Consider the following 20083-nt stretch of genomic DNA (forward strand, 5'->3'; position numbering starts at 1 on the left):
CCCTTTCGCTTGTAGGGGGAACCTGATGCCTCTCGCCTGTGCCCTGAGGGTAGCTGGCCCACAGGTCCCTAATCATCTGCCTAAATATAATTCTGGAACAGATATTTTCTGACCAGGGAGACCTAAGATTAGCCCGTGTTTGGCTGCTGGAGGTCTCGGTTGGTGCACAGTCCCTCTGCGCTGCCTTTTGGCTTTGTGCGTGTCAGCATGAGCCAAAAATACTGTTCAGTAGCAATGAGCAGAGCTGGAAATGGGGCTTAAAGACCCAGCTGTGAGCTCAGCCAAGCTCAGGAGCTACCTGCTGGTTTGCCCACCGAGCAGAGGGAAACAGGAGCAGGCTCTTGGCCGCTGTCTGGGCACAGAGCTGCAATAGTATCCAGGCAGCTCTGGGAGCCGAGCTGGTTTGCAGCTGCCAAAGCAGCAGCCGCAGCCGCTACCTGGCTGCCAAATCCTCGTTTCCTGTGGGGGCTGGAGCCATGGACATCTCTGTGCCGGCCCCGCGGCCATCGCTTCTCGAGGCCCACAGACAATTCTCCCTCTGTCTGGCAGCTGCTTCTCTGGTTATTTATGGCCTTGTTTTCTCTGATAAATCTCAAACTTGTAACATTCAGTTCTTCCCTAGGCTGTTTGGTGCTTGTCCCTGGGTCACCAGTGGAGAGTATTTCTCAGGCCAGCTCTGCCTTGTCCCTGCGCCGGCCATGGATCCCAGCCGGGCTGTAGCTGCTTCCCGCAGCTCCGGCAGGATCGGCTCTGCCCGGGCTGGGTGAAACGCCAGCGATGTCCTCGTAGCTCTGTGCTGCGGAGTGAAGACGCCTCTTCCCACCAGCATGTCGTCTGCTGGTGTCTGGGTCACTCCGCCACGTCCCGCACCAGCCTTGCGCTTGACTTCTGGGGTAGTGACATGGAGGGGAGCAGCGCTCCACGGGAGGATGAAACACCCGTGGGAAAAGCGCTGCCTGGCAGCAAGCCTGGGAAAGGTGGGCAGACTTTTAGCATTTTCTGTGCCCAACCGCATCTGCTTCCACCTGGGTGCTGCAAACCTGGGTGGGGTCACAGACCCAAATGGAAGGGACTCCCCTGTAACACAGCTCCGTATCTCCCTGTTAGGGGAAGCTGGTGGACCGCCCTGCAGCTCAGCCTGCTACAAGGCAAAACAGAGGAAGAAGAAACATCCAGGCGGAAAAAAACACCTTCAGTACTTGAAGGCTGTGTTATTTATTCCAACGGTTTATATAGTTTTATCAAACCATCTTTAACACAAAACACGTCTCCTAAAAGAGAGAATGGTGTGAGATCCTACCAGAGATCATCTCAGCTAACAGCTTGCAAAGTTAAGCCTGAATTTCAACAGTCAAACCAGCAAAATGTTTCTCCCCTCCCCTTAACAATATCTTAAAATGCTAAAACCCGAAGAAAAAGATGCCTGTGGCTGGTGCTGCTGGGTCTGTAGGTGGAGCTTCTCCACACAGGGCTGTGCTTTGGTCCTTTCCTGATGCTAAGCGGCAGCAGCACAGGTGAGTGGTGCTTGACATGAGGCAGCGGGACTGGCCGGGTCCCTTCCCCACCGCCCTTCCCCACCGCCCACCCTGATGAGGGGCCACATGGACAGTCCAGAGGCCAGGTCAGGGCTAAGATGCAGATGAGGGTGAGGCTTAGAAAAACCAATAATCTAAATTTCTAATCTATGGAAACAGAATAAATAATAGTCTAAATTTGTGGAGGAGGAAGGTACCTTGGACAGGAAAGTCTGATGTGTCTATTATTACTGAAATTGGTTTTTTTCCCCTAGGGGAAAATTGCAGCTAAGGCATCTTGAGAATGGCTCATATCACTACAACCATGGCAGCGTTGCTCTAAATCGTTAGGGATGCGAGCAGAAGTCTTTTGGAGGTGCCAGTCCTTGCACAGCATCTTGTGGCTCTCTAAACAGACATGGTTGCAGCAGAGGCATTTGACAGACAACTTGCCATTCCAGGTTGGTTTTTGTCCACAGATTCAATAGCAAATTCTCGTTTCATGTTCGCAGCCAGGCCCTCCTCCTGACCATCCCACCCGCTGTACACTGTCACGGGGAAGGGCTGTTTTCTTGCCCCTTTGGTCTTGCTCCAGGGTCATTCTCAGAAGAAGTGGCATCTCTTTGGCTTTCTGCAGAAGGGAGGATTGGGAAGAAAGCATGGTTACACTTTGCTGAGGACACAAGCGATCAGTAATTGCTATAGCTGATTTTATTCAGATTGCCACCTGAGGACCTATCGCCACCCTCCTGTGGCCAGGTGTTTGGCTTAAGAGTACTGGGTTGTCCCTTCGCGTTCCTGGAGTACCAAGACTTCTCAAAACATCTGGTGATGCTGGGAGGGAGCCTCGGGGCAGGGACGTGCTCTCCTTGTCTAACCTGCGAAGGCAACTTGCAAGCGCTCCAGGAATGTCCACCCGACAGCCTGGCAGCTACCTGGGTTGGTCTCTGTTAGTAGAGCTTTAATTTGCGCTAGTTGTGGACAAGGTGGGTGGTCACGTGCTAGTATGGACATGTTGGGGTAATGTGTTTTGAAGTGGTTTTATAGTTACACATTGTAGGTTGGAGGAGTAAAAGAGCAAAGGGTAAAAAATGAGTTTATCCTCTGCAGTGGTGCTGTATGTTTTGGTGCTAATTAGTGAAATCAGGTTGGCTGGTTTGCTTGGGCTCTGAACGGAGGATTCATGCTTCTTGCAGTCAGCCGGTCAGCATGTATTGAGCAGGGTGGTACTGCTGCCATGTTTGGGCTACGGGGGAAGATTTGGAGATGGCTGGTGGTGTAAATTATTTCTGTTGCTATTTAAAATGCTGTGGAACTATCTGAAGGCTGATTTTAAAAAAGCAAACAAACAACAAAACCAACCAACAAAGAAAAAGCAAACCACAACCTGCCCTACACTTGATTTTTATGAATCCTAAGATATATCTGATATGTAATTTGCCTTGGGAAGGCTCTGTCTTGGTCAGTCCATGTCTTGCTTAAGCACTAGTGCCTCTACAAACCAGCCAAGCAAAGGGCTTTGGCTGAGGGTGCAGGACTCGTGCCGGGAACCCCGGGACCATCCCGTTGGTTGCAAGAGCCCCTCGACCCAGGGAGTCTCCCACTAGCTGAGTACCCACCGAGCATGAAGGCACTGACTGCAGCGGGGAATAGGATGTTTCTCCTGAGCATCTCTGTGATGCTCCCAGAGACAGCACCGGTCAGCTGCGCTGCCATTGCGTGCTTCGCCCTTCCAGCACCAGGAGCTGTGCTTACTGGTGCTTATTGGGGTCTGCGGCAGCTCACCTGCTCCTTCAACGGCGAGGTCGCCTAGGTCCTCGGTCAGCTTGCGCATGCTGATGGTGGTTGCATCTCGTTGGATGTCGTGGACAGCGTTCCTCCGACCAGCCCGATCGCAGGAAATAAAGTCAGTGTACGTGCTGGACTCTACCTCCATTGCATCTCTATACGCCTGCAAAACGCTGTGGAGAAAACACAGCTGTGAGGTCAAGGATGTTCGGCAAGCCTGGAGTCATGGCTCCCTCCAGGTTAGGTTACTCCGTGGAGTTAAATTACAGCATGAAAAAATAGTCCCTGTAACTCTGCTCCGGTTCCTCTAACTGCAGCTACTGCAATCTCAGATATCAACCCCGTCACGTGGGGCGGTGTGCTGGGTAACCCACCGTGCTGGGCGACCCACCGTTCCGGGTAACCCACCGTGCTGGGCGACCCACCGTTCCGGGTAACCCACCGTGCTGGGTGACGCACTGTGCTGGGTGACGCACGGTGCCAGCTGAGAGCAGGTAGGCAGGAAAGGTCTGTCCCACTGCCTTACCAGCCCGTGTTCTGCCTTCCCGTTGCAAAGCAAGGCAGAGGAGGTGTATGGAGGTTCTGGCTTTCTCCTACAGAAAAAACGTTCAGAAAAGGCCCTCCTTCCTCCTCAAAATGCCATGGGAGCTTTGAACGGAGACCAGATTTGGCTCCCTGCACTGGGGGGGTGGGGTGCTGATCCAGCCTGAATATGTAATGGGAAATGATCAGGGCCCTGATGGACACCCTCTGGAAAGCTTGAGGAGCAGGGGAGTATTTTCTAGGCATGGGTCTTTGGATCAGTACTGGCCTCCACTGGTTGTCGAATGTCACTGAAAAAGTGTTGGGCTGGACTGCTTCGAGATAAGCACTTTAGCATGTGAAACTCAGCCCTTCCGTGAGATGTTTGCATCCCTTCACTCCAGGTTTGTGTCTGTGCCAAGCACAGAGTGTGAGGAAAGGCTCGGAGTGGCCACTCGTCACCCGTGAGCTCCGCTGCGAGCCAGGTCTGAGTTCAGCCTGATGACTCCTTAAGTTGCTGGTTTTCATTTTAGCTGACAGTTTAACTTGCCAGCACTTGTACAGCACGCGGAGTCCAGGGACCTCAGCAGCTCAGGGAACATAGTGCAGGCGTCTTGGCTCCCGGGCACAGAGCTAGCGAAGGCACACTGCCTCTGCACTGCAAACCTGGTCCTCTTGGTTCCAGCTCCTGTTTACGCAATTTGGCACTTAGTTTTTCTGTGTGGAAGTTAGAGATTAATCGTTGTCTTATCTATGATTGTGCTCACTGTAAAAAATGCCTTTAGCTCTGCGGACGCTGTCAATACTTGAAGGAGGTCCTGATTAGAAATGCTGGTGTCTAATGAAAAAAAAAAAAAATCCAACTTCTTGTCATTCACTTGCTTTTGTGTCTTGGGGTTAATGTCCCACTGAGAAATTTGCTGAGCTCCTGTACAAATCATACTTAATATTGATCTTCCTACCAGGGAAATCTGCTGGCAGACCACCAGCCTGGGCAGGAGTCGCACTCCTCGCTCTGTAATCCCCAACATTGTGGCAGGAGAAAGAAGATGCTGGCGAAGAGGCAATAGCCAGGATAACAGAGGTTAAATTCTCCCCGTCCCTGAGCCTAAGCAGGGTGCACTAACCTGAAACCTGCATAAACCCAGCAGTTTCCTTTCGGGACCCCCAGGGACTCCTCTCTTGGTGTTGATGCCAGCTGAGGGAGCACTGGACCCAGCTCACTGGTGGGACCTGGGGCTTGGCCCACCCAGACCTCCCAGGAGAATCTGCTTCTCCAAATCCAGAAAATCCTTGCAAACATCTGCCTCCTCCCAGGGCTTGGCATCCATCTAGCCCCTCTTAAATGAGCCCCCACTCTGGACGCAGCAGGCTGGCTGATCTCAGTGAGAAAAGCGCCTTTTCCCTGGGACAGGACAAGCATCCATCATTCCGAGACAAGTCCTCCTCACAGCTCATGGAAGCCCAGAAGCTGCTGACCTTCTGTAGCTGCCAGAAAGATGTCGCACAGACTTCAGAGGCTTCCCTAAGAGCGGTCCACACAAGCCTGGGTCCATCTCCACATCAGTGAGGCCAGAGCTGATATGCTCGGGGATCTTCCCCTTGCACCGGGGGCTGGACCACCCGGTTTGTAGGATGGATTCCACGAACGGGGGAGCAGGAGCCGGCCAGCCCCTGGGGTGCAGATTGATGTAGCTGCCAACGGTAGATGCGCTCAGCTGCGGCAGCGCTGTGCCAAGTGACTAAATGCCCCATCGCATGGGACAAGGAAGGGATCATGATTTAAAATAGGGGAAGGAACCCAGGATGCAGAAGCAGGTCCTGCTCGGTGCAGGTTTGGGTCCCAGCTCGGCGGCCGGGAGATGGCGTGTGTGATTTACTTATTTTCCATGGCTGGGAAGGTTCCTGTTCCTGCCTTCGGCTCTCCGTGCAAAGAGCTGGAGCAGGGTGGATTTATGAGCAAAGCTTTCAAATTTGTGCAGTTCCTTCAGGTTCAAGGTGGGTGGCTCTCCAATGCCTTGCAGGCAGATCCCTCCCCGCTGCCAGAGACGCTCCAGCCTCTGCCTCCGGGAAGCTGTTGGACCGAGGAGGTGATGGGAGCAGTCACCGCAATTTTTGATAGAAAAACCTGGTTTTTCAAGGAGTATTTACACATTTCCAGGCAGGTGCAAAACAGTTCAGTGGGTTTTTAGTCAGTGGAAACATCTTTTAACATCTGCCAGGGACAAGAAAGGACCCACCTTCCCTCTTGCCCACGTAGTTCAACCTGAAACTGCGTCACCGGGGACAGTCATTAGCAGTGACTGTCAGGGGGTGCAAAGGGGGGTGCATCACCCGCCGGCTCCCCACCTTCGTTTTTTCATGCTCCCGTGGGCCGGCGGGAGGGAGTGATGTGCCAGCTCTTGCCAGGCATCACAGGAATGAGCCCGCAGCACACGAATACACTGCGCAAGGGTTTCCAGGGCGCTTCAAAGAGATGATTCAACTTGTCCCCAGAGGGTCCTTTCCTGCCTCCCTTCCCTCCTTGCTGCTGTCGGTAACAGAAACGGTCCCTGTGACCTCGGCGCAGCGTGCCAGCCCGTGGGGACGGGGCAGGGGATGCGTGGTGCGGTGACAAAGGCCATTGGCAGGGGGCTGAGACCTGCTGCCCGTTGCACGCACCTCAGAAGCTTTCTGTGCTGCTTGGAGGGAGGCTGCGTCCCCTCTGCTGTGGGGACATGGTGCTGCCTGTCCCAGGGCAGCTGGCCACAAGCGACAAAGCCCCTCGCAAGCTGCCACCGAGACCAGGCGCGTCCCTGGAGCCACCTCTGCTCCCCTGCCCTGCTGAAATAACCTGGGTCCGTCAAACCTGCTGTTTGGCCCGAACTTATTTTTTCCGTAGTGTCTTGTGAGGACTCAAAAATCTGGAGCTGTAATAGTCTCGGCTTTGCTGGCATGGACGCAGGTTCCAGAGCAGTTTTGCTGTCAGACCGCAGCTGGGCTCGCCGGCATTTTCCAGGGAAGTCACCCAGCAGCTGACGGAGCAGCTGGCTCTGCTCTGGGGGGCTGCAGATAAACCAACCCTATGCACACTGGGGCTGAATTTTACCCCTTTAGAAGGGGAATGCTAAGAAATTAAAGTGTTAAATGTTTCTTCTGCCTTTTGGTAGAAGAAATCGGGGCATTTCTTTTGGGTCAGCTCAATGCCCCTCTGCTCAGCCAGCATTTAATTCCTGTCGCCCCCCTTGCCGGCTTCTCCACAGCGCAGATCCCAGGGACCACGAGCAGTTACTGCAAATAATATGAGTGGCAGACAAATGACCTGGAAATGCCACGGGCGGGTTGAACTCAACGCAGTGAGCCTGCAGAGCAAACACAAGCCCTGCGACCTGAGCCAGCGGCCGGGGTCTAACTCCGAGGGATCGGATGGATGTTAGTCACACCCAGCCCCGGACTCCAGTTTCAAGGAAACCTTTCACACAATATTGCATCTGTGCCTGATCTAGGTTAAACTGTAAGCTTTTTATGGCTAGGAAGAGTTATTTTTGGACTCCGCACTGATGCTGGCTATCAGCGAGCTGTGCTGAATTCAGCCTGCTTCCCCTCCGCTGCCTGCTTTGCTCCTCCTTTCTGCTCTGCCTCTCTTACCTCTTGCCTTCCTCCGTATTTTCCTCTCCACCTAACCTGCCCTTGCAGCGAGCGCAGAGGGCCTCTAGGTCAGAGAAAGTCCTGTTCGTCTCTGCATGGCATCCGTGGCACTGTTGGCCATAAGGCAGCTTAGCCTCCTGCTGAGCCATCCTTGCCCCTTAGGGCAGCCTGCACAGCACGCCTGGGCTGCCGTAAGGAAGGAGCTTCGAGGGTTAAACGCAGCGATGGATTTCCCTGCTTAACTGAGCCTGAATCATCACCTGCTCCCAGCCTGCTTTCCTTTGGAGACCTCCCTGTTCCTGGGGGCAAGCAGGGGCAGCTGTCCTGCCCGCTGTGCTGTCCCCTGGGACGCCCAGGGAGCGGAGCCCCGCACCTCAGCCACCTCTGCAGCTGCGGCAGGCAGCCCCCCGAGGGCAGGGACGGGGACGCTGTAGTCCCCGTGGGCAGGAGCCCCCACAGACTCACGTCCTGGGGTGCTGCTGCCAGCCCGTTGCCAGCGGCAGTTGGGACCAACAGCTACGGGTTCTGGTTGGAGATGGCTCCCTCGTCCCACAGCCCGGCCAGGGACAGGCTCTCCCACCAGCTTGGTGTCACACCAGAGGATCTAACGCTCTCTTTTGGCCCCCAAACTTCTGGAGGCATAACGCCACGAAGCCAAGCTAAGCCTTGCTGTGTTTCTGGGGTGAAATTTCAAAGTTCTGCTGGGGAACAGGGATGTGACCCCATCTTCTGCTCATGCATCGCATCCCACTTCTCTCCCCTTCATTACCAACCTGCAGGGACCAAGGCATGAAGTCGTACAGTTGCCTTCGAGCTCTCCGCGTTGTGCAGTGCCCCTTGCCCTTTCATTCCAGGGTACAGTGACTATTATTAGACCTCTCCTGCTGGGGCTGGATCCATAACAACAGCTAAACATACTCAACAGCCCTGCTGGGCTTTTAAAATATTTACAGTGTAAGATGGTTTGCTGCGGAGGGGGGCCTGGTAGAGCACAGAGACGGGAGCACCGGGATTTCTGTGCTCCCTGTGGGTCTGCTGTGAGGTTTCCTGCTGGGACGGTCGCATCCAGCGAGGAGGAAAAAAAATCCCGTAGGGCTGAAGCCAGCACTTGAGGTCAGGGGGTTTCCACCAACTGTCTGACAACTTCCAGCTGGAATTTCAGCAAATTTTCCACTGGCTCTTGTCTGGGAACATGCATGAGGGGTTGCACATCAAAGAAGGAGGGCTCTGTAACGGTGTTATCGGGGTTAGAGAGTATTTTTAGACCTGTGCTCGTGCCTTCAAGGCCTCGCTATGGCTCATGACCCCCATGCACTAGAGCTTAGATCCGTGGCCAGAAGCTGAGCTGAAGTTGCAGATGTCCTGTTGGGAGCCCGGTCTGGCAGTGGCTACATATGCAACGAGTGTTGGTAAGCCTGGTGACAGGGTCTGTGCCTGGCACAGAGCTCCCCTGCTTTCCTGCTGGGTCTGTGTTCCCCGGAATGTGGTGGTGGTGGGTCTTATTGGCCAGAATTATGTGCTCCAAACTGCTGAGCCCCAAGTTTCCTGGCTGGGTGAGAAAACAAGAAGGACCAGGGCATGTGTGTCCATTTCACGTGCTGAGCAGCTTCTTTCCAGGCAAGAATAGCGTGGAAAAGCCTCACCACGTTTTGGTGATGAAGAGATGTCAAGGTTGGGCACGGCACATTGGTATTTTTGGAAGGCTTCTGCTGTGGGATTCCTCATAATAACTCTGCACCCTCTGGCTCTTACACTAAATACAAGGAATTCGGCCAGCGCAGACATCACAGCTTCTCCAGCCACTGCAGTGGTTTTGCAGGAACAGAGCTTCCAGGGTTCTCTAGGACTTACTGGAAAATTATAATTCATATAGGAGGAGAGCAGATACAGCAGAGGGACTGAGGCTCGGTGCTCAGAAACAGATCCCTTCTTTTGCTTTGCCCTTGTTTTACAGTACAGATCACCTAATGCCTGTAGAACTGATAACTACTTGCTTAGCCCTAGATTTAAAATTAGGCTGATTGACTCCTCTAGGACTTCACAAACCTTGTATTGAGCTTCTCCCGCTACCAAGCTCCCCAAACCCACCTCCCTCCCCGGGCTTCAGCACATCCTCAGGGACTGTCCCAAGGTACCTCCTGCTGCCCCACATCCTCCTGGCCGCTGCCTGCCTCCCAGCTGACGTAAGAGATGCTCCAGCTGGATTTCAAAATCACGGCTGACCCTTGGCATCGGGGCAGGATGAGTCCTTATGTGCACTGGCGCAGTCCCCAGGGGAGAGGGGAAGGCTTGGGGAGGAGCAGGGGAGGCGGGAGGGGATCACTCAGCCCCGTCAGCATCTTGTTAGTGACAGGATGTGTGGGCGATGGCAGGAGACGTCCGTCCGTCTGTCTGCCAGGAGGGCAGCCCAGTGCCCAGTTCTGGCCATGCAGCACTGCCAATCTGCATCCCCGTGCCAGGAGCGGGTGGCACCCCTCTGCCAGTCCCCATGGGGCATGGGTGCTGAGCGTCTGCTCCAAAAATCCTCCGCCACGGGAGGAATCGCGGTTTGCCTTGGCAACCGGGGTTTGATGGAGCTCTCTGCTCCTCCCCCCCCTCAGCGCCGAGCCTCGGCTGCAGCTTAAGCCTCTTCTGCAGCTTCTCACTAAGTTGATTAATGGAAATAATTGGTCTCTTCGTGCATCTGGAGACAGTTGCCGTGACAGCAGTTGTATTTTTGTTTTGTTCCTAGGTTGAGCTTGTTTTTCACATCCCACAGCTCGAGGTGCTAATAAATCAGGGCACTCTGATTCTTCCCCCGCCCCCGAAAGATGCACATCCCTCGGAGGGATGGGGTGGCAGAGCAGGATGAGGCACACTTGGCCACAGCTGGCCCTAGCGCATGGCAGGCTGGCGCCTTTCTCCCTCCATTTTTCACCCCCTCAAGTCAGGCTCGCACTGGGCAGACACAAATCTCTGACTTCTGCACAGCAAAGAGCAGCGAGCCGGAGCCCTCGTGTTCACCCAGCACAGCCATGAGCACCCATCGCCTTGTGAGCCAGCACAGTCGCTCTGTCCCCTGCAGAGACCCTTTCAAAGCTGTAAGGAGTGTGAGGGTACGACACCCTTCTCCATTATTTTTATTTTCTCCCAGCTTCTTATATAGCTGCCTTTATGTGTCAACATATTTTTACATGAACAAAACCAGTGACCGTGTGGAAGATCTGCTAAAGCCTGAACTTGCAAAGCAGACGAACCACAGACCAGACACTTTAAACCCCACAGCTGCTGTTACAGGCATGTTCCAGGAAGACTCGTGTATTGTCCCTGCTTGTGATGTGCGGACACCCCATCACGCCTGGGCCACGGGGTGGATTCCTTTGCAATGGGGATCCCCTTCAGACTTGGGTTCCCTGTCCTCCCCAAATCATTCAGGAAGAAAAGTCCCTGTTGGATTTCACCTCAAAGGCTGGAAACTCCCCAGTGGTCCTACAGCTCTGCTGATCGCACCAAGGCACTGACCTCTGCATGAACATCACCTACTCAAACCCCACCTGAATCCCTGCCCAGGGGTGCTCACCCCCAGCACAATCTCCCCAACACCTTGCAGGCTTCCCGGGGCAAATAGTCAAGTAAGTGCCGAGGAGATGCAGCTGGGGCTATTAGCTCGCACAGCTGCCTTTGTCACGTATAAAAGGAAGGTGAAGCCACAGCAGGTTTTGATGGGATAGCTCTGTTTCTGGGTGGAGAAAGATCTTTCTACAAGGACAGAGGTAAGCAAGGATGAGTCTTTATTTTTGTGCCTAGCAGGAAAAAGAGCAACTTTTGTCCTGCTTTTCTTTGTGATCTAAGGAGTTGAGCTCTGCTGCTGTGTGAAAGCAGTGCTTGTGTGGCTGGGAAGGAGAGCTGAGCTTGGAAGAGGTGTTGTGCAGGTTCTAACTATGAAGTTTTGGCTCCCGCTAGTTGAGGAGGCTCTGCTTAGCACAGGGTGTATGAAGCTGAGAGCTACCTGCCTTGGCTCATTCAGGCCTGTGCAATCCCATAGGAACTCACAGCCAGCATCCAAAGAGTCCTTCTGACTCAGTGTGGTGTAAGGGGCTGAGCCGTGAAACCTCCCGAGGTGCGAGAGCCCTGGCAGCTCCCAGCAGTGCCTAAAAATAGCCAGGGCAACTCTTAACAATGTTGCTGTGGAATGAGGCTGATTAGCAAAGCCAGGCTTAGCTCTGCTCCCTGTGCAGAAGAAAGCCACTGGGCAGGACTCCCAGCCCGGGGCAGCGGGAAGATCTGTCTTTGGGAGCGGCAAGGAGGATTGGGTGGCTGGGGTGGTGCTATCGGTGCTTTATGTAAAATAGAAATGGAAAGTGTGGGAGTTATAAATAGGCTGGCAGTGAGAGGGGGCTGAGCGAAGCCCTTTTGGGTATTCCCGTGCTTCCGTTACCCGCTGCAATGAGCACTTTGGCTGTGCTACCCTGCCGGGACCCCCACCTGGGCACAGAAAGCTCTGCTGGCCTGCACACCCCCTTCTCTCAGTGTTTCTGTGATCGATGGAGGATTTCTGTACATCTGTGTCAGGTGACAGCAGCTTCTGATCCTTTCTGCAGGCAGAGTAAGACTGTCTGCTCAGGTCCCCAGGGATATGACATCTAGACATGAGTTGAAGCGGCACTTCAGACACGGCTGTAGCATTACACTGAGGTGCTCAGTGATCGTTGTAAGTTATAGTCTCAGAAAAGGCAAAGCTTCTAAGGAAATGAATTTCCAACTATTTTATGGTCCACTGAAATGCAGCCTGGCTGTAGAAGGACACGGGGTGTCTCGTACAGGGGAAAGATGTTGGGTACAAGAGGCTAGCTGCTCAAGAGACCTGCAGGATGAACGTCTACGTGCCCCAGAGTCCTGAGATCCTGTATCGCCAGACCTGCAAACAGCACGGCAGTGGCAGCCCTGTGTAAGGGGGAGCTCAGCGCAGGAACAAGAGAAAGCAGCAAGATGATCTGAGAGCTGAGGAGATGCTCTGAGCACAGGAGCCACGGGACTGAAACCACGGAAAGGACAGTCTGAGCTGGCAGATCTGCCATTTACACAAGCGCCACAAAAAGTTAAGCTTTGGGGGTTCCCTGGTTCTTGCTGGGCTGATTCTACGTGCGGAGCAAAACTAACTTGCATGGTTATGTACAGACAAACAATACTCTGTGCAAAGCGTGCGGGCAGCCTCCGAGCAGGATTTGCACACGACATCCTGGTCGCTGGCAGGGGAGAAGCCACGCCACACGGCTTGCGCTAGGGGCTGCCCCTAGAGTCGGTGTTGCTACGTGGCTTGGTACAAGTACATGGCTGTGACGTATGAAAAATACAGCAGGAAAATCATTATGGCAGAATTGTTGATTTTTTTTTTTTCCCTCTTAGCAGCTTTCTAGCATCTAGTAATTTAGAATACAGAGTGAGGTCCAATGACTTTATGAAACGGGAAGGGAAAAACCCCCCATTCCTGTTAATGTAGTATTTCCCTGTGAATAAAAATTATTTCAGTCCATAGCGTGAATCCCTACCTGATTTAGTTGACTTTCCTTCTGGACATGACTTTAAACAAGCTTCATACGCAGCAGGGCAGCAGCTTCTGGGGAAGGAAAAGAAAATAAGTGTGAGAAAACATGATCTGTGCTTTTGTTGGGAAGCATAAAGCTCAGCTGCTTTTCCCATCACGTGTGACTAGGACAGCAAAGGGGCTGTGGGGTCTGATAGGGCTCTGCCCAGCTGGAGCCCGGCTTGGTGAGCACGGAGACGCCGAGCGAAGGGCTGCGGGATGGTGGTGCTGGTATGGCACCTCCTCAGGAGGGCTTGTGTGAATAGGGATTTGGCCTCTTGTGTCCAAGAGCAGGGAAAGTCCAGCCAGGGTCTGGCTTCACAGAGAAGTTCTCTCTGGTTTTACTTCTCCTGTTGTTAACTTTGTGCAGGCGTGCTGGGGAGAACCGAAGCAACTCGTGTCTCCTGACCTGCACCGCAGGGGGACCCAGCAGCTGCCTCCAGAGTATAAATGAATATTGGTTTGCAGCTCCACTGCCCTTTAAAGAAGTGAAACTTCCATATCAGCTTCTCTGAGGCAAAAGGGGAAGTTTGATCTGGTACTTTTAGTCGCCTTGCTTGGTCAGTCTTCTGCTCCTTGGGTTTCTCTGCTGTTTGCGCACAGCTGTGCCTTCTCCCACTGCCCCACTCAAAGACATTTCCTCTGTGGCCTTAACATCTGTGGGTGCATTGCAATCTCCTGACCTGCAGAGCCCAGCCAACAAGACACTTGCTTATTTTAGCAGCTGTTTCAGCTTTCAGACTTCTTGGAACATCATGGACTGTTTTTTTCACATTGTCCCAGGGACAAATATTAGCAGAACAGAAAGGACGAGAGGAACTGTTTAACCATATAAGCAGTAGCTCAGCCAGCAATTCATCTGTCTGGCCCATCTGGGTTGAGCACCACTCTGACTGGAACTATTCCCCATCATTTTCCAAGCTGGGACAGATCTACAGCTTTTCTCTTTATTTTTTTGACCCACTTTTAAAACTCCCTAGTTGTTGGAGCCAACTACTTGCTGGCTCTGGCCCTGCTTCAAGGACAGGGCACTTGCTGCTTCTGTGTCAGTGTGCCCATCTGTTAAATGGAGCTATTAATACTTGCTCCCCCCACTAGATGCTTCAAATATTTGTAAAGCACTTTCAGATCTGCAGATGACAGGCTCACAGAAGTGGAAAATACTAATTATGATCGTGACAGTAGCCAAACAAAGACACGGGGATTTAACAATATACTTTTGTTGGTGTTTACCCCATTTACAGTGAAGTGCTTACTGGAAACAGTGAAACGGAAAAGAAACAGTAATCCCACAACTCTGGGAATATGCATTGCCCTTTTGGGGCACCAAGCAGGCAAACAAAAGCAGGAAGGAAGCAAGCAAGCCAGCTTTGGAAATCCACGAGTCTTTATTTTCTTCCTTTGCCTTCCTGCCTGGCTCTGGCTCGCGTGTTACGCAGCCCAAACAGTTAAACCTCCAGCACTTGAGATGTGTTGCAAAATATCTCAAAATATGTGGCCCTCTGCCAAGAGAGGCTTAAAGCAAATTGGAGCAATGATGCTCTGAACTATAACTTAATCACTGAGCAGCCTTGTTCCTGATGGGATGTGGGGAGACCCATTCTATCTCAAAATAAAAAATTATTTTTGGAGACAGAAACTCTTTAGCAACTGGTATTTGCTTTCCAACCCTGCAGCCCTGGCTAGATGTTTCTTCCCCACAGCCCTCACCTGGGGATCTGGACTCTGCAAACCTGAAGCTGGGTCCCTTGCTCCATCCCCAAAGGCTCATCCTCCGCTGGCTCATCCAGCCCCGGGGCGATGGGCAGAGCTCCGAAGGCTCCTCTGGGGAAAGCCCAGGCAACATCCCGCACAGGGAGTTTGGGGATTTAAGGGGGGCGAGGTGGATTAGTCCAAGCATTGTGACTAAGGATGGGCTAAAGTAACTTGTTGAAGACCACTTTGCATTTCCTAATCTAGTCCTATAACCCATCAAGGTACTGCGGATTTTTTTGGGAGCTCTGTGGAAATGTTCATTGGATAGCTGAACATCCATACCGCATCAGGAATGAATTACAAGGGCATCAGCGTGATGTGCGTGTTTGGGGTTCAGATTCCTTCCATGTTTATCAGCTGTTACCCAAAAGGAACAAACATGAAACAAACTCGGTGTTCTCAGCATTGCTTCAAACTGATGATATGTTCCAAACAAACCCAGGATGCTTTTTGGCAGAATTCAGTATTATTCTACACAACAGCTGTTATGTTGCTGCTTTTGATGCAGAGAGGAAATCCTTTCTGGTTTCAAGCAAGGTGATGGCAGCAGAGAGAAGGTCGGTCTTGTGTCTCTTGACTCCTGGGTATACAACAGGCTGTGTGCATCGCTGATCAGAGCAGCAGCCCAGTCCTCCCAGAGCAGACTGGGAGACTGCCCAGTCCCCAGCAGCACCTGCCATTCTTGGCCTCAGACGTGCAAGAAAACTTGTAATTGTAGTGGAATGTTTTTCATAAGTCACTAATTACTCTGAACCAGGAGGTTTTATAATCCTTAAAATGCATATCCTCTTAATCATACCCAGGATTGTTTCATTACAGAGATAACTACCTGATATCTATTAAAACACCTTCTGAGCTCTTTGTTCCAGTGATACCTCCTGGTAACGAGCACCACAGATTAATTGCACTTTGTGGAGACAGTAATTCCAGTAAAGTTGATGGCGCTCTGGTGGGGGTATGTTTGGCTTATTACATCACCACAAATATCAACAAATGTTAGCATTTCGGCGCTCGCCAGGGAGTTCCCGAGGCAGCGGCTTGCAACCAGCAACGTGCCAGCGTGGAGGAGCCGTGCAAAGAGCACTGAGCCTCTCTGGGGCTGCGCTGGGAAGGAAGCATTTTGGGAACTCGCCGCGCAAACCAGAAATGGATGGTGTAAAGTATGTATCCCCGTAGGCTCGAAAGGAGTGAGAGTTTTGCAACGGGAATAAGTGGTTTATAGTCCAACTGCTGTTCTTCCTGCTCGTGCTGCAGGTGCCAGCTGAGTCCTGGAGCGATGTCTCGACCTCTCCAAGTGCTGCCGTGAGGAGCTGGGGACAAAGTCCAGGCAACAGCTGAACCTTCCCTTCTCACTGGCTGGTGGTTACAAGCCTTGGGAGCAGCAACCTTTAGGACTTGGCTTTTTCTAGTTGTAGGCTAAAGACAACTAGAAGCATGGGGGTTCCCCCCCCCCCTCTCTAAAATGGGTGCTATGATGGAAAATTTGTTTTCTGGATCAGTCCATATATACAGTTTTGACACTAAGGAAACCCTCAAGACTGTGGAGAAACAACTAGATCCAGGCGTTGAATGTGAAAACAGGACAGACCCGAACAGAGCAGCATGGAAAGACAAACAAAAGCTGGGTTGAAGCTTCTGCTGTTTCTTATGGACTTCTAGATTCATCCCTGATTCTGCCACAGACCTTGTACGAGCACAGGAAAATCACGCGCTTTGTGTGTAGCCCCTGTAAAATAGGAATAACGCTGGTGTTTGGCTGCCCAGACAGGCTGGAGGCATTAATGCACAGCAGTATGCTGCAGGAACTGGCTCTGAAATGTGGGAGATCAGGAAATGTTAGCAACTTGGAAAACATTTTCCATAGTTATTTTGGGGGGCTGGGTTGTATGCCTGTGCTTCTTCTGCTGAGTGGGCTCAAAAGTAGATGTACCTTTCTTTGGAATAAGAGGAGAAAAAAAGCAAAACTGCATTCTAGCTCACTGTGTGGCTGTACACCTCCTCAGAATTGGCCACGGAGTACTGAAATGATGGGTGGTTGGAAGATGCATGGCTATGAACATTCTCGGGTTTCCATCTCTCCGTGACCAAGCTACCTGTGCTGGGAGCCCATGTGCTGTATTTAATGATCTCCAGTTCTCAGGCACTACTTAGTCTGCACTCTCTGGAAACTGTCCCTGAAAACGATGGCATGGGGGACTTGTACGTCCATGGGGAGCTCTCAGGACTCAATGCCCTGCTCTGTGCTCGAGGTATGTTAAGCACTACCGGTGCCTCCATGTTTGTAAATGGCTATTCAACCCACATCTGCACTAGGAATGAATCCAGCCATTAAGGATCTCTTCATGCATCCTTCTTTCCCAAACGCCATCCCTCAAGGGAGCAGAAACGTAATAATTTCTAAGTTGGGTGGCCATGTATTAGCACGGTGGCCCTTTCCAGCCAAGAGTTTCAGAAGCCAAGGTGTGCCCCACAGCTGCCCAAGTCAGGCGTGTCAACCTCGCCATGAGCAAACGGCCCGGAGCCTGAGCGGCTGCAACCATCCGATGGTCTCTACCACCTGGCCAAGCCATCCCTACCCCACAAGTTTCCTCTTGCACTGCTGCAGCATCCCCACTGCAGCTGCCTTTGCTCATTTGACCCAAACGCACCTTCCTCCTAGTTTGTGCCACCAGCCCAGTCACCCAGGGTGTTGCTTCTGGGTTCACAGCTACACTTGGGTCTTGTTCTGTGGACCCATCCACCCCTTGCAAGCAAAGGGAAACGTTTCCCAAACAGCCCTTTGGGGCCGAGGCATTACATGCACGTGAAAGCTCACCACCACGGCTCGCTACCAGCTGCTTAGGGGAATCCAGAGAGAAGAAAGACACACGGCTCTGAGGTGGAGGAATTTGCAAAGCCTCCTGAGAATACCACCACACAGCAGTTCTTTTTTTATCCCAAGTCTTTGCCTTTTAAAAAATTTGCTTGGAAAGCTGGATGCCAGCAAGTCTCCGAGCCAGCTTCCGTTGAAGCCCGCTCTGCAAAGCCCTTGCCCGTGGTTCGAAGGGGAGCCCCGGGCAGCCCTGCAGCTCCCAACAGCCCTAACGATGGATTCACACCGTGATCCCGCACGGATGGCACGCTGGGTGCCTGTCCCGCGGGCTGGCATCAGTTCCTGCGTGAGCACAGAGCCACCCCGATGCTGTAAGGGATTCCCTCTAGCGAGTCACTCAGAATAAATGGACACATGTCAGAAATGAGGCCAGAAATCCCCACGGGGGTCACTGATCCACGGTCCTTTGTGATTTCTAACCGCTGAGCCTGTTTTCCCCGCTACCCCTTCACAGCAAGCGCTGAACTGCATTATTTTCCAAATGAAACAGCAGCCACCTCCCTGCCATCAGCTTACAAACGGCTTCTCCCAACAGCAGAAAAACTGGGATGCAGCTTAGTTTTTCAGCCCACGGTTTGTGGGCAGCAAAAAAAAAAAAACCAAACCCTCGCCGTTCGCAGTCGGTTAGGTAAAAGTTAACTGTATCTCTAAACAAATCACCCCTCGGTAGCACAGCTCCGGCTCCCGTGCCAGGGCCAGCAGCGGGGCAGCCCCTCGCTGCGATGCCGGGCAGGTCTCCTGGCCACCGACCATCGCTGCCCGCAGCAGCGGGCACAGCCCTACTGACGGGCACAGCCCTACTGACGGGCACAGCCCTACTTACGGCCACCTCGGCTCCCGCTGCTTCTCGAATCCCAAGTGCCGCGGTCCCGCCGCTGAGGAAGAAATCAAAGCTGGATTACACCGTCCTGGCGTCTCTGCCCGCTGTGGCGAGCAGCCAAGCCGGCCGGGGGAGTCGCAGCCAGTTTCAGACTTGCAGTTTCCTTGTACTGGGAGCTGCTAAATGAAGTTGCACTTCTGGGGCCGAGGGGCGTGTTCTCCTCCCCTCCCGAGTCAGTGCCTGCCTGCTGTAATCCAATGCTCATCCCGATGATGTCAAGCAGCTACCGCTCAGCTCCTACCTTACAGTCGGCAGGAGGGATCCGTTTCCTTTTTGCAGGGATCTTTGTTTAGCTTCGCCTTGTAACCCCATCTCCCAGCAGCTGCATGTGCCCGAACATCCTTCCTTCGATGCTCGGCGCTGCGGCTTTTCTGCAGGGCGCTTCTTCCTGCCCGCCGCTCCGCCGGGTCTCTCTGGCACATCGCTTGGATGTACGTCCCAGCTGCATCCCACTGTTCATCCTCTCCGTGGGGGCCTGGCCAAAAGCACCATCACACCCCATGCAGCCTGAGCTATTTTACCAGGTGTAGTGCCAGGGAAGTGCTTCCCGGGGGGGAAAAAAAAAAAAAGTAGCTTTGTGTCTTTTTAGAGTGCCTTTTGCTCTGCAGACGCCCACGGGGTAAAATCCAAGTGTGCCTCAGTTCATCTGCCCCTGGGTGCCAGCCTTATTTGGGGGTGAAGTGCAGAGCTGGTGACAGCAGCCAGACTTAAGGCGGGGGAAGATGCTTAGGGCAAGGCAATGCCACATATCAAGCATGTACCTTTGTATCCACCCTGCTGTGAAGCAAAGCCTGGGAGCAATCTGTGAGCTCAGGGCCTCTCCAGGAGAAGAGGGAGTTTGGGCTGCTGTTGTCACCCCAGGGGCCCAGGAACATCCCCCCAGGTAGTGTCACATCAGCCCTGGAGACACCACGGGGCTGCTGAAGCCACACGAACAAGCTGGTTGCAGCGCTGGTCTCCAGCCTTCCCCTGGCCCACGCTCCCAGCCAGCCCTACGAGCGTGGTGGGAAGGTGTGCGAGCACACAAGGTATAGATATTGCTGCCTGCTCCTGCCCGAGTGCCCAGGCTGGAACAGGGCTCGTTAGTGCTAATTGCTTTGACTCGCTCCATCCCTGCTGTAAAGCCTCTCCGGTCCTCAGCCTTGTGAGGGGGAGCAGACATGGCATGACTCAACTGGAGAGCACGAAGGGCATTTGCCAAGGACTGGATCCAGCCCCCGCTCGAGCTAGACGAGCTTTTATTTCAGGTTGCGTGCAAAGTGAGCAGCGCGACCGGGAGGACTTGGCTCTCCCAACCTGCCGCCTTGCCGAGCACCAGACAGACGCAGACACGGCGTCTCTGCCATCCTGCAGCTCTCCCACCACAGATGGGCCCCGCTCAGCCCCAGGCTCGCCACCTGCCTCCGCGCTGGTGAGGAGCACCAGCCTCTCCTCTCGCCCCGGCACCGGCTGCGCAGCCAGACCTGCTCCACCTCCACCGGCCTCGCCGCCTCCAGCCAGAATCTGTTTGTGCGTGCCTGAAAACGAGCCGTTTTCCGTGATAGATACCCACACCCTTGCCA

At 53.2% G+C, this 20083-nt stretch overlaps 1 protein-coding gene across 1 annotated transcript; it reads right to left on the reverse strand.

Annotated features, from left to right (window-relative positions):
• Nucleotides 1-1175: 1175 nt before the first annotated feature.
• PKIG (cAMP-dependent protein kinase inhibitor gamma) lies at nt 1176-18681 on the reverse strand. Its single transcript, XM_054845612.1, has 4 exons — nt 18465-18681; nt 12980-13047; nt 3300-3475; nt 1176-2145 (listed from the first exon to the last, which is right to left on the reverse strand). The coding sequence occupies exons 3-4, from the start codon at nt 3448-3450 to the stop codon at nt 2066-2068; spliced, it is 231 nt and encodes a 76-aa protein (XP_054701587.1). The 5' UTR covers nt 3451-3475; nt 12980-13047; nt 18465-18681; the 3' UTR covers nt 1176-2065.
• Nucleotides 18682-20083: the final 1402 nt, after the last annotated feature.

The sequence above is a fragment of the Grus americana genome, chromosome 17 (assembly GCF_028858705.1).
Source record: "Grus americana isolate bGruAme1 chromosome 17, bGruAme1.mat, whole genome shotgun sequence".
Lineage (NCBI taxonomy): Eukaryota > Metazoa > Chordata > Aves > Gruiformes > Gruidae > Grus > Grus americana.

Excerpts from the sequence above, each read along its gene's own strand:
- PKIG (XM_054845612.1), bottom strand. The coding sequence starts at position 3,450 with ATGGAGGTAGAGTCCAGCACGTACACTGACTTTATTTCCTGCGATCGG. Across the intron at positions 2,146-3,299 it reads CCTCGCCGTTGAAGGAGCAG|AAAGCCAAAGAGATGCCACT; the intron begins GTGAGCTGCCGC and ends TCCCTTCTGCAG.